We start from the raw sequence: 17,884 nt of genomic DNA, 5'->3' as shown, positions 1-17,884 counted from the left end.
GGCCAGCTTGGTTTACAAAATGAGTCCAGGACAGCAAGGCTACACAGAGAAACCCAGTCTCAAAAAAAAAAAAAAAAAAAAAAAAAAAAAAAAAAAAAAGAAAAAGAGAGTGAGTTTAATTTGTTAAACACACTCCAAGATATTACAGAATTTACTTTTAACTCAATTATCATCTTTCTTATTCTCTTCATCGATATATGACCTCGTTCTTCCAAATGACTGACTTGAATGGATTCGAAGTTCATGTCAGCAGATCATTTTTCACTGATTCTTCCCCAAGGTAGCGTGTATGGCAACAGCTTGACGTCTGAGGTAGCCTGCTCCACAACCTCACCCCTGCCCCCATTCACCTCATCCAGAAGGTGATTCCCCCAGAAGGATGCCCTTTAAAATCCGTTTCTACTATCGCTGGTATTTTCTTTTTCTTTTTCTTTCTTTCCTCTTTTTTGTTTTTTATTTTTTTGTTTTTGTTTTTTCAAGACAGGGTTTCTCTGTGTAGCCTTGGCTGTCCTGGACTCACTTTGTAGACCAGGCTGGCCTCAAACTCACAGCAATCTGCCTGCTCTGCCTCCCAAGTGCTGGGATTAAAAGTGTGCACCACCACGCCCGGCCTGGTATTTCATTCTGAATGTGTGAAAGAATTGTAGATGCTAAAATGACAATACTACACATTGCATTAAGGACACATTACCTTGCTGGAGGTTTCTAGTAAAAACTGGAACGTGTTCTGTATAGCTTGGCAAGTTTCTAGCTCAGTCCGGCTGAAGGCTATTAAATAATCCTTGAGGTGGTCATATACATTTCCATCAAGAGCCTAAAAGAGAGGATGCATAGAAGCCAAAAATTATGATACAGCTTTGGCACATAATTCCTTTGTCTTTAAGAAAGTAGGAATGTTTAATTTAAAAATCTATTAATAAACTGACAAAAGACACAGACTATTACATAAGACTATGTGAACAGTGAGCAGTTACTAGGGAAAGTGCTGAATTTTTAATGAATAGCAACCAACAAAGGGAAAACCTAATATTGCTAAAGCGTAGGGAAAAAAAATAGAGTATTTTGGAGACAAAAACATCTGGGTTTGCTTATTTGCTTCTGTAGACACTTCCTGACACTTAGGTGTAGGGATTTTACATGGACTATTAGAAAGAAATAACGCAGGCACCGCCTGTAACAGACACAATGAACCGGAATCCCTTCCATTATTGGTAGAATTGATTTAGTATATTTGTTACAAAGCAAACAGAGAGAAAACATAAAACGTCATGATTATTTATGCGCTTTTGTTTGATTATCTACATGGAAAACATTCCTGTCACACACATCTAAGAGAGGTCCAATGGAAAAACACTCAGGTCTCAATAACGGTTCCAAGAACTTTCCTGCCATTCCAACCTATCAAAACAGCAGCCTTCTCTTTAAAATCGGTATTTTTTCTTCTTCTCATCCAACAGAAGTGGCACAGAGCTAGCACAGCATAGTGACTGTTGGTGCTCTCCAATCAGAGCTCGCCAGCTCTCTCAAACACACTAAAAGCCAATGAGCTTCCTTTCATAATGGCTTGGGTAGATTCCTTTGTCTCAACAAATATGCCAACTTTTCATCTGTTTCATAGACATTCTAGAGGTCATTTCAGCACAAATGTATGTGTTCTAGAATGCAATGTTAATTTTTTATTACTTCCAAATACAAATGTTTTGTTTGGAGTCTCACTTCTACCTTTGATTTTAGCTTTGGCTCCTGCTTCTAGTTCTCTGGGGATATACACAGGAGTGGAACTGCCTTTGGCCATATGGCAACTTTGTTTTCCATAGTGCTGTACCTTACCAACCAGCAATACATGAAGATGTTTCTATATTCTTGCCATGCTTTGTGTTGTTTTATTGGTGTTGTTGTTGAGATTTATTTATTTTACTTTTTTTTTTTTTTTTTTTTGAGACAGGGTTTCTCTATGTAGCCTTGGCCATCCTGGACTTTGTAGACCAGGCTGGCCTCGAACTCACAGTGATCTGCCTGCCTCTGCCTCCTGAGTGCTGGGATTAAAGCCGTGTGCCACCACGCCCGGCTTGAGATTTATTTCTTTTACATGTATGAAAGTTTGCCTGAATGCATGTCTGTATACCACATGTGTACAGTGTTTATGGTGGTCAGAAGAGAATGTTACATGTCAGACTGGAGTTACAAATGTTTGCAAGCCATCATGTAGGTGCTGGAAACTGAACCCAGGCCTTCTGGAAGAACAGCCAGTGCTCTTAACCTCTGAGCCATCTCTCCAGCCCCCTTGCTCTGTGTTTTAAATCATGAAAGCTATTCTAGTGATAAGATGGTATCTCACTATGACTTTAAGTTTCCATTTCTCTAGTTACCAATAATGCTGAGTATCCTTACATGTTTTGCTAAATATTGTTATTTTTTGGAGTACTATTTACTAAAAGCTTTTACTTTATTTATTTATTTGAGACAGGGTCCTGTAGTACCACTTGAACTTGTTAGGCAACTAAAGGTGACCTTAAACTTTCAAAGAAAATTAATTAATTTATTTATTTGTAGAAGACACGTGTGTCACAGCGCATGTGTGACACTCCGAGTACAATTCTTATTTTTTTCTGCTAGGTTATGAGATCTGGGTGTCAGACTCAGGTTGTCAGGCCTACACACAAGTGGCCCTACCCATTGAGACATCTCACTGGCTCACCCTCAGCTTTTGATCCTTCTGCTTCTACTTGGTATTACACGCATGTGCCACCATACCTGGTTTATGCTGTAATGGGAATTGAACCCAGAGCCTTTTGAATGCTGACCAGACTGAGCTACATCTCTAGTTTCTGATTCATATTTTTTAGTTGGGGTGTCTTTTTGATTTCCTGTTGCAAGAATTCTTCACATACTTTACATACTAGAGTTTTACAAGACATGTAATTTGATTTGATATATAAATTGACTTGAAACAAAAGAAAACAAACCAAACCTGTCCCCAAAGCATAATGATGCTGAATTGTCTCTTTCACCACTAGATGGCACGATTGAGTACCACCCAGGCAACGCAAATGCCTTGGATATAATCTTCACATAGTTATGAACATTATCAGACATTGTGCTGTGTTGAGTTGGAATACACATTTTTCTACCTTAAATCATGATTTTCACGAACTTGTTTTAAAAAGAGGCATATCTCTTCTGATATGAAGTTGACTTAGAAATGTTCTCATCACAATAATCTTGTTTCCAAGAAACCAAGAAACCACTTAAACATTTTACCAATATACAATACATGATAATATAGATATCATGGACAAGTCATGCATTTTTAGGAGAACTAAATTCCCATGTAGTCTGAATGATCTTGCTTCTGAGTGTCAACTGTACAGAGACATTATGCTAGCTCTATGAGTGCCAGGAAGTAGGAAAGTGAGGAAAGACACCAAAGCCTCTAAGAGTTAACTTTAGCAGTGCTAGGGACCAAGCCTTCGCACTTCATACATGCAAAGCACACACCCTAACACAGAGCTACGTTGCTAGCCTTTAAAGCACTTTGGTTCTTTCTTTCTTTTTTCTATTTTGGTTATTTCTTATCTTGCTTTTCTCCAGCAATTTCCTAAATCTAGTTGTTTCTTTTAATCCATTTCCTTCTTTCCTTTCTTTTGACAAAATCTTCTTATGTAGCCCTGGCTGGCCTGAATCTCACTACAAACACCAACCTGGCTCCAAACGCCCAGAGATCTGTCTGACTCTGTCTCTGGAGTGCTCCGATGAAAGGTGTATATAACCATGCCTGGCCCTGCCAACCCACTTCACCCTGCAGCTGGGAGGATATCTCTGAATGACATATTAATATGACTGTTCAACACTGTTTATTAGCTATGCATTACATTCAGGAGAAAGGTTGTTTGTTTTAAACTTTACCACTGACTGCATGATTTGGACATGGTTTATTTTTGCCCCCTTTCACTCACCTGTTTCCCTTTTCTCTTCACTGCCACACTTTCCCTAATTGTGCATGTCTAGGCTCTACCAGTACTTCTCTTTTGCCTCTGAGCTTTCACACATGGCTTTTCTCCATCCTCTCTTCCTGTCTTGCTCATTATTATTCAACCTTAAGAGCTTCTCTTCATCACTATGAGTTCTAGATATTTCTTGTCATTTTATCCCATGGCATAACCTTGTGCTTATGACACTCGCCTGTCTTTTCTTTGGTTCTTGAGCCCCCTGAATAGGAGGGGCCATGTCAGCCTAGTTAATATTGAATCTTGAGTGTCAAGTATGAAGTCTGACATACTGACAATGATTAGCAAATAACTGATAAATAACTTACTGGACCAGCATCTACAGGTTTAAAATATGGGTAAACTCACATTAATTCCCATGACTGAAAAGCCTGATGGTATTAACATCAGCAAAAGAGAAACAGTAGAGTCCACAAACTGTATAAAGCAGTAGTTGCCAAATTTAAAACTTTGATTTGCACAAATAATTGATTATAAAAAATTAAGTACTTTGCCTTCCTATATTTTTGTTCCTCTTCAACTAAACAGATCAAAAGCCTTATAGTAGACTGCTGAGACCCTCCTGTCTTGGGTCCTGGAACCCTGACTAGGGACAGTAAGGAAATGAAGAAAAGACACACAAAACACACACAGTAAAACTGGGGTCAGGTGAGGTACTACTATTTGCTGCTGTGAGCAACTCAGAACCTTGGTGCGTTTATTAGGGACAGGATGGGAGAGGAGTTATCTAGTCTTGGTAGGAGGTCTCTGTAGGCAGCAGTCACTCTCAGCTGTAAACATCTGGGAAGATGAAGGAGTTGCTGGTTTTTTACATACTGGTCACTTACTTCACTCAAGACGCTGGAGGAAAGCTTTGCCACCTCTCTTGAGCCTGGCCCATACGGTGACAGCTTTGCCAATTTGCCAAGGCCTGGAACCAAGGACTTGGAGTCCTTGGCATGGCTGGGCCCATGTCAACAATACCCATACACTCAGGACTACATACACTTAGTGATTCCTCTGCTTCCTACGGGAGATAATTTTTATTTTTTGAAATAAATATTTCAATTATTGAAATAATTTTTATTTCAAACTCAATCAAGCAAATCCAAATGATATCTGTTTCTTATAAATTTATGGTAAAAACCATTTTAAGATCTATTTTTAATTATTTTTATCTGTGGGAACTCATGGAGACTAAGAGGTGTTAGATCACCTACTCGAAGTAGGCAATTGTAAGCAGCCTAGTGTGGGTGCTGGGAATTGAACTTGGGTCCTCTGCATAAGCAGTATACACTCTTAACCACTGTGCCATCACCCCAACCCCTTAAAGTAAGAATTATTTAAGTGATAAATGATAGGAGAATCACAACTATACAGGCTGTGTATACACCATGAAATGGGCATATGAATAGTAATCCATATGCTCTGGATGAGTTCCTTGATTATTTTTAATACTTAAAACTTTAGTAGGAAGTCATCCAAATATATGTTTCAAAACTTTTGACTATTTAATAAAAGAAACTTAAAGACTTTAAAAATTATTTTATATGTATGAGTGTTGGCAGCATGCATGTATGTGCACCATGTATATGCTTGGTGTCCACGGAGATCAGAAGAGGGTGATGGAAAATTGAAACTGAAATTGCTGGCGGTTGTGAGCCACCATGTAGGTGCTGGGAATTGATCCTAGATCCTCTACAAGATAAACAAGCACTCCTAACTTCTGAATCAACTCTTCAATCCCTTAATACAATTATTTAGGGAAAAAAATCTGTAATATCTAAATTGAGAAGTCATAGGCCTTTAATCAGTACGTATGAATGGTCCAACAGCGTTGCTTTTTTGTCTTTTTAACAAAATTTGAATGCCTTTAAGCAGCCATATTTCTTTGCAACTAGCTACAGACTAAAAGGAAATGTTTTTCTACATATTCTTTCTGGCTTCTTTACTCATTCTATCTGCACAATCCCCAAAATCTATTGAGTATGGTATCCAATTTTGTAAGGGCAAGTATTCAAACTAGGGAGAAAAAAAATGGGTGGAACCCTAAAGGCAAATTCAGAAACTTGGAATTCTAGGCTCCTTTACTCAACATCTACTTTACAGGAACAGTATAAATTTCCTGGAACTTGCTCCAAGGGGAAAATCATGATGAGCTAGGCATTAGGAGAAAAAAACATGTCATTTTTCTAAGCATTTGATGCAATTTCCCCTCAAGAGGGAACTTTAAACAGTGGCCTCCATATTTAGATTCAGGAAGGTCAGATTCTGTACTCAGCATTATGCTGAGATCTTTCTTCATGCAGCCTAGAAAAACAAGCAATGGGCATTTCCAAAATAGTGCAGGGCAAAAGTCAAGGAAATAAATATCAAGATGATAAATGTGAGCTAGCTTAAAATTAAATCATGAAATCCTCAGTCTTCTGCTGATGATACTGGGAGATTCCCAACTTGCTTTTATCTTGTGTAAATATCTTAAGCCGTGATTCAATCTGCCAATCGGTATGAAGTTTGAAACACCTTATCTAGTTTTATACTTGGTTGTTTTACTTAAAAGCTCTCAGTTACTTAGGTTCTGTGAAGAGAAAGCAAATAAGATGCTTTTTGTCTGAATTACAAAGCAAAGCAAGGGAAAAGGCTAATTCTGTACTTCTAAAGTTTGCGCCTCCACTCCAGTGCCTACTGGCAGAAAGAGAAGTCAGGCTGAGAGACGCTTGCCAAACTACTATGGCCATCTGCTCTGAGTGCGCTTGTAGTTGCAGGGCCAGTGCAGCATGGGCCAAGAGCAAGTCTCCAACCACATATATTTGCATTCAAATCCCAGTTTGACCACTCCCTAGCAATATTATTCTAGAAAACACTCAAACTTCTTTAACTTTCCTGATTGGATGAAGTCAAAAGGATATGTTACTTATAAAACAGATAGTTACTAAAATAATAAAACTGAACTATTTCTACCAGAAAACCTCAATGACTTCCCTTTTACCACAGTAAAAGATTTTAGTGACAGACTTGGTTTCTTTTTTTAAAAAATTAATTAATTTATTAATTCATTCATATTACATCTCAACAGACGGTTTCTGAGTCTGATTCTGTCATGAGCTTGTGTAATGTAATCTTCCAGTCTATTTCCTTACCTATAAAATGAAATAGTAGCTTCTCATGAAATCCATTAAAATGTATTTTTATATGCTATTTTAAATACCTTATTTCTTTCACCATGTTTTTAGGAATGATGTCTGTAGCATGTGTCTAGAGGTTACAAGTAGCATTTTATTTCAAAACAATCTGCTTTGGATTAATACAGTGTAATATTAGCAGCATACAGTAAATTTGTCCCTACTGCCCCATTTCTTCCCTCTCTGGCTATTACTACTGTGCAAAACATATGTCTACATTATAATCCATCACAATGTTTTATAATTATTGTTTCATGCAGAGAATTTTTTTGTTTTGTTTTTTGTTTTTTTGGGTTTTCTGTGTAGCCTTGACTGTCCTGGACAAGCTTTGTAGACCAGGCTGGTCTCGAACTCACAGCGATTCGCCTGCCTCTGCCTCCCAAGGGCTGGGATTAAAGGTGTGCACCACCACTGCCCGGCGCAGAGATCTTTTTTTTTTTTTTCTTGTTTGTTTTTTTGAAACAAGTTTCTTATAGTCAAGGCTGGTCTTGAATTTGCTATGAAACTAAGGCTGGAGATAAGTTTGTTTCCTCTCCCCCCAAACCCCAGTCAAGGTCTCTCTATATAGTCCTGGATGTCTTGAAACTTGCTATGTAGACCAGGCTAGCCTCAAACACACAGAGATCCACCTTCCTCTGCCTCCTGAGTGCTGAGATTAAAGGTGTGTGCCACCAGGCCAGGCTGTGGATTTGAATTCTTAATTCTCCTACCTCTACCTCTCAAGTGCTAGGGTAAGAGGTATATACTACCAAACCAAACCTTGTACATTGTATTTCAAAGCATATCAGTATTGGGTGGAGAGATGGCTCAGAGGTTAAGAGCACTGATTGCTCCTCCAAAGGTCCTGAGTTCAATTCCCAGCAACCACACGGTGGTTCACAGCCATCTATAATGTGATCTGACTCCCTCTTCTAGCATGCATGTGTACGTGCAGGCAGAACACTGTATACATAATAATAAAACACACCAGTATTAATCACTCATTTTTGGACTGTATAATTGCCAAAACTTTTACCTTCAAGTTCAAAGATTCTTCTACTAGCTTAACTTTGTTGCCTAATCTTCTTAGTATTTATTTATTTGGGCAGTGCTGAGAGATTCAACCTAAGGCCCTAACATATTGGACAAATGTTTTGCCACTATACTATACTCTAGAACTGTTATTTATCCTTCCTTCCTCTCCCCCCCCCCCCCTTCTCTTTTTTTCCAAGACAGGATTTCACGGTGTAGTTTTGGCTGTCCCGGAACTCACTCTGTAGGCCAGGCTGGCCTCGAACTCACAGTAATCTGCCTGCCTCTGCCTTTAAAAAAAAAAAAGATTTTTATTTATTTATACAGTCTTCTACTCGCATGTACCTCTGCACACCAGAAGAGGGCATCAGATTACATTTATAGATGGTTGTGAGCCACCATGTGGTTTTGCAGGGAATTGAACTAAGGACCTCTGGAAGAGCAGTCAGTGCTTTTAACCTCTGAGCCATCTCTCCAGCCCAGTTATTTCACTTTTTAACTTTCAATTTTCCTTAATAATTTCTATCTCCATATATATATATATATATTTAATTTGGTGAGCCTCAAGTTTATATTTTCCTCAAGTACATATTTAAACATGCTATTTAGACATGGTTCATTTTAGTTCTTTGAACACATTAAAATAATTAATTTAAAATGTGTCCAGTAGGTTTTAGGAATGAAGTTCCCCAGAGACATTTTTATACTTAAAAACATCCTCACATCTATCTATAATTTATCTATTTATCTATCCATCTATCTATCAATCCATCCACCTACCCACTCACCCTCAAAAGTCTAAGAAGCCTGACATGGTCTGAAGAAGTGAGGAAGTGGAAAGACCCAAACATAATACCATGTACTTTATACTCTCTGCTACAAGTGCCAAAGTATGGCCTCAGTTAGCAAAACAAGTTGCAGACTAACAAGGCAGTCTCTGCTGGAGTGGAAGAGGGGCAAAAAGGTCACAGTATCCTATTATCTGGAGCAGTTTAGGTATATTCTAGCAGGTAGAAGGGGAGACCTTATAGATTTATCACCAGAGGGTGAACTTTCACCTACATTCTACCAAGAGAGAAAGGGAAGGAGCTGTGTCTTCAGAGTCACTCAAGATCGCACTAAACATCATTTTTGTTTACAAAATGACTCAGTTAAAAAAAAAAAAAAAAGATTTATTTATTATTACCTATAAAGTGCTCTGCCTGCTTGTATACCTTCAGGCCAGAAGAGGGCACCAGATCTCATTATAGATGGCTGTGAGCCACCATGTGGCTGCTGGGAATTGAACTTAGGACCTTTGGAAGAACAATGCTCTTAATCTCTGAGCCATCTCTGTAGCCCACAAAATGACTCAGTTCTTAAAGACTAAAAAGGATTCAGTTCTTAATAAATAAAGTCAGTAGTTATTAAAGTTAGCATTAAGATTGATTTTCTTATTGTTTTGATTTTTTTTCCCTAGTAAGTCAATTTAGGTTTTAAATAGCCTTTGAATTATCCTCTAAAGTAATTTATTTTATTTTATTTTATTTTTTGGTTTTTCGAGACAGGGTTTCTCTGTGTAGCCTTGGCTGTCCTGAACTCACTTTGTAGACCAGGCTGGCCTCAAACTCACAGCAATCCACCTGCCTCTGCCTCCCAAGGGCTGAGATTAAAGGCCTGTGCCACCACCACCAGACCTCTACAGTAGTTTTAAAAAACTGAGACGAAGTATAGGATTCCATTCATAGGAAATGTCCAGAGAAAGTGAATTTATAGACAGAAAGCAGTCTGGAGGAGAGGGCAGGAGCAGGGACTAACTGTGCACAGCCGCAAAAAATAAAACAAACAAACCACAAAACCCCCCAAACCCCAATAATAACAACAACAACAACAACAAACATTGGAGGTGGTGGAAATGTAATCTGAGTTATGAAGGTTATATAAATATTCATTTTCTAAGAAAAATCACTGAAATTTGTACTCATAATGGGTGAATTCCATAGTATCAAGATTAAGAAAGCTGGAGCTGGAGAGATGGCTCAGCAGATATGAGCATTTGTTCTTGCAGAAGACCCAGGTTCCATTCCCAGCACCCACATAAAGTAAAAATAAATAAATCTTTAAAAAGAAAGATTACTAAAGCTGCTTTAAAAACACTAATATTGTATCAGTAGTTTTTAATAAGCAATATCAACAAGTAAGATATAAAGGAAGAAAAACTTTCAAAACCAACAAAAACAACAAGAGGGGAAAAGTAATTTCCCAGCACAGGGATGAAAATCTAAATGTTAATGGAAGGATGTTAACTATAAACCTGCCCAGGCTGAGTCGTCCCAGTTTCACAGGAGGCTGAGGCAAAACAACTGTCAAGCTTTATAAATCACAAATAATCTGTAAACATGGGGATATATCATCAATCGAGTTAAACAAAACAAAACAAAAATCAGGACTCTTGGGCAGCAGAGATCATCAGGAAGGATCTACCCCTGGACAGGCAATTCTGTAGGAAAGTACCATGATTCATGTGATTATGACTTTGGAGTCTTCAGAAAACCTCTGCTTCCTAACTCCCCATGAATTCACCAAGCATTAAGGAGTTTGCCTTTGATTATGGGAAGACAGTAGAGGTGAAATTCACATCACCCTAGGTTAGTGATTAACAGTTTTAGTGAAAAGTGAAGAAATGGAGAGAGTGACAGAGGAAGGGCTGGGTGAGAAGGAAGTAAGGGATTACTGATGAAAGTGAGAATAGAATGTCCTGAGTTAGTGCATTTGACTTTTGAACATTTTTGTTTGTTTGTTTTAAACATTTTCTATATTAAAAGTATCTAAAAGAACAGAAAACAAAACCCCAAACTGACCTCAATTTTTGGACACGAATCTCACTTGGGACACTGGGGGAAGTGGGCTGCAATGGGAGGCGGCAGCTCTCAGTAGCTGCATGAGCTCTTGCAGAGACAGCTTCAGAGAGAACAAAGAGGAACTCAGGTGATGCCTTGCTGCAGGCGTCACTTTTGTTCTGTATGTTTCTAGTAGACCAATGCTAAGTAGGAACAGCAATAGCTTAGTAGTCCTGTGTGTGTGAATGTTTAGTTGAGCCTAAGAAATTGACCTCAGTGTTATGCTTCAGATTCAGTTTCCTGATTAGTAAAATGAAAATATTACCTACTTACAGGGCTTTGTGAAGACCAACACCAGAGATACGATACAAGGCTCCTGTCAAAGGTTTCTTACTATATATATCGCATTACCCTTCCCAAATGCACCAACATATACGGCCTCAGATACATAATCTTTTTGGATCCCCGCCCCAACCCCATTTTGTAGTTAGTTGTCTTTTCATTTTCTTCATAGCTTTCAACTTAGTGCATGTACACACACACACACCAGTTTATTATGCTTTTGGTGATACATAAGAAAGCACTGCCTAAGGTCACATAGACTTACACCCTACTCCCTAAGAGTTTTACAGTTTGAACATTGACCTTTAAGTCATTTTAAATTAATTCTTATACATGGCAATAGTAGATGTAGCCATTTTTTGTGCATGTGGACATTCAGCTGTGACCAGTACCACTTGCTCAAAGATATTCTTTCTCCCTTTGAATAGTTTTGTTATTCTGTCAAAACACAGCTAGTCATCAACAAGTCTTCTGCTCTTCTCTTTTTATTTTTTATTTTATTTTTTTGTTTTTCAAGACAGAATTTCTCTGTGTAATAGCCCTGGCTGTCCTGGACTCACTTTGTAGACCAGGCTGGCCTTGAACTCATGAAGACTGGCCTGCCTCTGCCTCTTGAGTGCAGGGGTTAAAGGCGTGTGTCACTACCACGCCCGACTGCATTTCTCTTTTTAAAACTGAATTTGTATTATTTCCTGTTAGGTGCTTTTATTTTTCATAGTAACTTCTATGTTATCATGTGACTAGGGACTTTATGAGGTATTTAGAACTAGTAGTTTGTGGCAGAAACTGTTCTTCCTTTCCTCCTGAGTATATGATGGACTGCACTTCCTAGACTCCTCTACTATTGCTAGACATGGCCAGGTCACTAAGCTTTCACTATTATAGTGTCAGCAGAGTAATCAACACATGCCACTTTTCAGACTAGATCTCAGGAAAATAGGTGTGTCTTCTCCATGACCTCCTTCTCTTACCTGCTGGCTAGAATCCAAAAAAAATCAGTACCTTACTGCTGGTCAGCAAATGATGAGAGTTAGGTAGTGGAGCCAGGCTGGTACCTGAATCCTTGAATCCACTTACTGACCCTTAACTACTGTATGAGAAGTACCATTTGTAGGAACCTTCATAATTTGGGCTCTCTGTAGTTTAGTCAGTTTTCATCCTAACTAATATAGGCTTAGTATCTTTCAGTGAAATGCTGCTGTAACAGAAGACTAACAGAGGTGGTAGTATAGGAAGCCATGAGGAACAGGTACAAGACTGGAAAGCAGGCCAGGAGTATAGATCTTGTGCTCTTGGGCAGCATTTTTTTTAAACATCATTTTTTTTTTTTCCCAGAAAAGGGTTTCTTTGTGCCTTGGCTGTCCTGGACTCACTCTGTAGACCAGGCTAGCCTCCAACTCACAGCGATCAGCCTGCCTCTGCCTCCCAGAATGCTGGATTACAGGCTTGCGTCAGTATGCTTGGTTTAGGGCAGCATCGCCTAGATGTAAAGCATAAGGCTCGAAACTTAACTCGGTAAGTGTCACCTATTGTTATTGTCATGCATTTTAAAAACTGGGATTGTTGGGGCTGAGAAATGGCTCATAGGTTGGGTGCTGCTGCTTTTGCAGAGGACCAGAGTTGGGTTTCCAGCATCTACATCAGGCAGTTTACAACCTCTTGCAACTCTAGCCCCCAGAGGATCTGATTCCCTCTAGCCTTCACAGACACCTACATGTACGTGGCACACAAACATTCATGAAGGCATTTGTGTGTGCACACACACAAACACATACACGTGCACACACACACACACATGCACGCACACACGCACATGCTCAAGGGACAATATTTAACTTTGGAATTGTCAGCTGGGCATGGTGGCACACACCTTTAATCCCAGCACAGAATCCCAGGCAGAATCAGGCGGATCTCTGTGAGTTCGAGGCTAGCCTAGTCTACAAAGTAAGTATAGGGCAGCCAGGGCTACACAAAGAAACCCTGTCACGAAAACCAAACCAAACCAAAACAAAACAAAAGTACTATTTTCCCATGTAGTACTTGTTTTTGCTGGAATACTTTAAAATCACATCCTAACCCTAAGACTGAAAACATATTCACTCATATTTTTGTCTTTTTATCTTCCACAAACATCATAAACTTTAGGTTGTTATGCTGTAAAAAACAATTTTTAAGAGCCTAAACATCCTCTTTCATAATCTGTTACTTCCCCCAGTGACTTGAGGTCTATTTTTTCACAGTCTTGTAACTTCTAAATATCTAGCTTCCATCAATCATGCTTTAAGAGGAAATGAGGCAAAAGTTAGTACAGTGGCCAAGGGAAGAAATCCTAGCTGATCAAAATCACAAACAACCATATGTTTCCTTCACTTAAAAGACAACTTTCTGAATTCACACTCTCAACAGGTACACTTTAGAATACTTCTATTCAGGGCAAGAACAACAACAAAAAATTCCCCAGTTTCCTGGTACATCTGCATGTTTTATCAAATGAAGACAGAGGCTAGGAGGAAGAAGAGCACCAAAAGTATCTGCTGGAAACTCCCCACCAACTGTAACTGTGTTGGTCCTGCTTGGTCACTCAGATGAAGCAACCACTCTCTATTTTAATGCCAGAAAGATAAGGGGAAAACTATTATTAGTCTTTATTGGTTTACAGCAGAAACAGTTATAAACTTATTATTTTATTCTTAAGACTTATTTATGCTCATATATATATTTTGCTCACATGTATGTCTATGTACTACATATATGCTGGTGCCCAAGGAGGTTGGAAGAGGGTGTCAAATCCTCTGGAACTAGAGTTAGGATAGTTGTGAGGTGTCATGAGAGTGCTGAGAATTTCTTAACTGCTGAGCCATTTCTCTAGCTCTTTCTTGTTCCTTACTTATACTCATCTTTACTTTGAAGTGAAAAATTAATTAATACATGTAAGAGCTTACTTATGAGATATTAAGTTACATTAATAAGATGATGAAAGGTAGAAAGAAAAATGAACACCTGAAGAGTCCCTTGTACTGCAACTACAGACAGGGTGCTACTAGCCCCAGCTGTGTAGATGAACAAACACAATCTCAGCAGTTGACAAACAGTAAAGCAATCAGTCTCTGGAGGAGGGCTTTGTGGCTGAACAATGCATGCATACATTTTTTCCTTCTTTCAATTTTGATTTCTGAAACAAGATCTCACACTGTATTCCAGGCTGGCCTCGAATACATAGTGATTCTTGCCGCAGTCATCCCTGGCCCCAAACTCCACATGCTTAGCTTGCAAGGTTGAGCTGCCACACCTGGCATGACCTACTTGTTCCTATGGTCAAAAGTCCACCTTCTTTAAAGCCTCAGATGCCCTGATGCAAACACAACTACTCTTCGACTTGCTCTATGTACTTGAGATGTCAAAAGTTGGATTACTAAAAGTGGAAAGGACAAAAGAAACTTAGAAGTTATGGTGTCCCAATAGAAGATGAAACAAAGGAGGCACCACATATTAAGGAATTAATGTGCTAAAAAACACAAGATTGTTCTGGGTCAAAAGAATATTAAGAAGGAAATTCTTTTACACATGGTGTAGAGAAGACTATCTCGTACCAGAAACCAAGGCAGCAAGACAGATCCCTGGTCTTAGTGGTCCAGATACTTCTCAATTCCATTAATAGCTTGTGTTTCAAGATCTCTAATTCCAAATTCAATTTCGTTTTAAGACAGGATCTTTTTACTTAACATCTGGCTGTCCTTGAACTCACAAAAATCAGACTGCCTCTGCCTCCCAGAGTTCTGGAATTAAAGGTGTGCAACACCATCCTGGCTCAAATTCAATTTTTAAAACATTTAAAAACTCGGAAAGTTAACTCCTCTCATAACATCAGTTTTGAGCTTATGTGACATTAAATCTTCTCACAAATGAGTAAAACACCTCATTTGTAGCATGATATTGACACAAAACAATGGAACATAATAAAGGACTCAGAAATAAACCTGCACATTTATAAGTACCTCCTCTTTGATCAAGCATCATAAATATTCATTGGAAAGACAGCCTTTAACAAATGGTTCTTCAAAAATAAGGTGTCCGCATATAAGAACAAAACTAGATCCATATCTTGACCAAGAATAAATTCAAAATGGAGCCAAGATATGAAACCAGCGTAAAAAGCTGAATGGATTAAAAAAAAAAAACTATAAAAATAAATACTTACATGAAAAATAGGATTTTATTAAGCTGTAAAGAAGAACGAAATGATGGCTTTTGAAGGAAAATAGATAAAACCAGAGATCATCGTGTTAAGTAATATAAACCAGACTCAAAACAACAAGCACTGCACTTTTCATCTGTAGACTCTGTTAAATTTACATGGGCACACACGCACCCCAGCCCCAGCCCCACATACATGACATAAAAGCAGAAAGAGGATTATAAGAGGATAGGAAAGGTTCTAAACTGAAAGAGGTCAGTGAAGGACAAGTAGCTAAGTATAAGAGTGAGTATGAGTTTGTGCGTGTGCGTGTGTGCGTGTGTGTGTGTGTGTGTGTGTGTCAACACATCACTGTGAAATCTACCATGCTGTATGCTAGTCAGAATAAGATAATGATAACCCATCATCAAATAATTTCATCCAAATTAACTTATTAAACTTGAACCAAAAATACTTTTCATCTTAACAAATACACAAAAGTTATAAATATTAATGGAGTACTACTTAATGTTTTGATGCACGCCTAGGGATTCGGCATAGCAGGTTCCAGAACGCTTCATACTCTAACCAGCTGATACTCCTTTACTAGATGTGGCCCTTAAGTGAAACCTAGCTGGCATTTCTCATCTTTTAAAGTTACAACTCTCAGCACAATACATCCATTTTGTAAGCCGCCCAAAAGTTCTCTCCGCCTTGATGAAGCTGGCAGTAGATATGGAGGATGGACAGAATATGCTCTAGGGGTTGAAGTATACGCAAAGATGAAGGCTTTGATAAGATTTCTGAAGCTACAGAAGGTTAACCAGAAATCTGAGGATGAATGCATGGGCAGCAAATTGTGCTCATGGAGGGTGGGCATACATTCCTGTTACTCACCACCAGTCCTTCCCACCTTTGATCTAAAGTACTTTTGAGCTGGTTCCACTATGGCGTAAACAGGTACATGGTGGCCTGGGAATGGGAAGGCACCATGCTTCTGAATCTGCTTACGCTCTGCTCACACCTAACGCTCTCCTTCACCAACACTACAATGTTACAAGTTGGACTCTCGTGTGCATTTTAAAAATATGGCTTTTGCCCTTCCACTTTTTAGTTGCTGTACAGGTATAGAAAACCCAGGTGTCTCCCAGTAATTCTGTGGTCTTGACTGGGTGCTGTTTTAAATATAGGAAGTATGAGAAATAGACACTTTTGAGAACTGAATCTTACGTGACTTGAAGGTAACAATAATTCCAGGTCTCTATTTACTCAAACCTTTCCAAACAAGTTGTTAAATCCAATACATTAAGTAAAACTCTCCAAATCACATCATTTTTTGTTTGTTTGTTTAAAGTTAATTACATGGCAAGAAAGAGAAGCATAAGCAGCCAGAGGCATGCAACTTAGGTTATAAGCTGTAAAGGCTAGTTCAGTGGTAATCAAATCAGGTTATTGCTTGAAGTTAATGACATGTCACTTGTCCTTGTCTAGTCTCTATTTCAACTCCATTTCTAAGTGCCCTTTTCTCCTAACAGATTAGGCCCTGTGGGAAGAAGCTGTATCTCTGATAAACTGTACTACTAATATTCCTAAAACTCTAGAACTCTACTCATAAAAACATTAAGGTCTTCAATTTTACTCTTGGAATTCTTCTGACTATGGTAGCAATAAGGTTATTAAGTAGATGGCAGAAGTTTTCAAGGTGGGAGCAAAGGAACACGGGAAAGACCTTGAAAACCCTTGTAAGGAGTCCTTGAAGTCACAGTGATTTTCCTAGGAGCACTGAGCCATTACCAGCCTTTCCCACTCTCATTCCCTCCAGAAGCATGGAACACAGTTTTCAGAGGATGAGTACTAAGGATGACCTAATGGCTCTGGTAGTCAGAGAAATTTGTTCTTGGACATTCTGTTTTCTTATAAATTCTCAGTTTGAATTTCTAATACAGTAATTACAACCCATACCAACAAAAGCTTCTTAGGTTCCAATAATTTTTAAGAGCAAAATGTGGTTCTGAAGCAAAAAAAAAGTTTGAGAACCACTGGTGTAAGCTATGGAGAGTCAATATACAAAGAATAGAAAAATGTTTATATATAGTTTATGTAAGTCAAGTGATAAAAAGATCACTTAAGATGTTTTTCTTTGAGCTAGACATAGTGGTGCATGCCTTTAATCCATCCCAGCAATCTGGAGGCAGACGTAGGGGGATTTATGAGTTCAGGGCTAGCCTGGTCTACAGAGTGAGTTCTATGACAGGCAGAATTACACTGAAAAACCCTGCCTCAAAAAACAACAAATTTGCTCCTTAAGGTCAGATTTGTGTGTGAGTGATTTGCATGCGTGAGTATGGGTGTGAGTGAGTGAGTGCATGC

General features: G+C 38.7%; 1 protein-coding gene across 2 annotated transcripts in view; it reads right to left on the bottom strand.

The window, feature by feature from the left end:
- Positions 1-17,884, bottom strand: part of Fchsd2 (FCH and double SH3 domains 2) — a 175,747-nt gene that overhangs the window by 51,427 nt on the left and 106,436 nt on the right. For both annotated transcript variants that reach the window (XM_051149058.1, XM_051149059.1), the window contains exon 9: positions 692-814. In XM_051149058.1, the coding sequence (XP_051005015.1) occupies positions 692-814 (123 nt within the window). The remainder of the gene's footprint in view (positions 1-691; positions 815-17,884) is intronic.

The sequence above is a fragment of the Acomys russatus genome, chromosome 7, assembly GCF_903995435.1.
Source record: "Acomys russatus chromosome 7, mAcoRus1.1, whole genome shotgun sequence".
Lineage (NCBI taxonomy): Eukaryota > Metazoa > Chordata > Mammalia > Rodentia > Muridae > Acomys > Acomys russatus.
The sequence above is the reverse complement of the archived record's forward strand: the minus strand, read 5'-3'. Positions and strand labels throughout refer to the sequence as shown.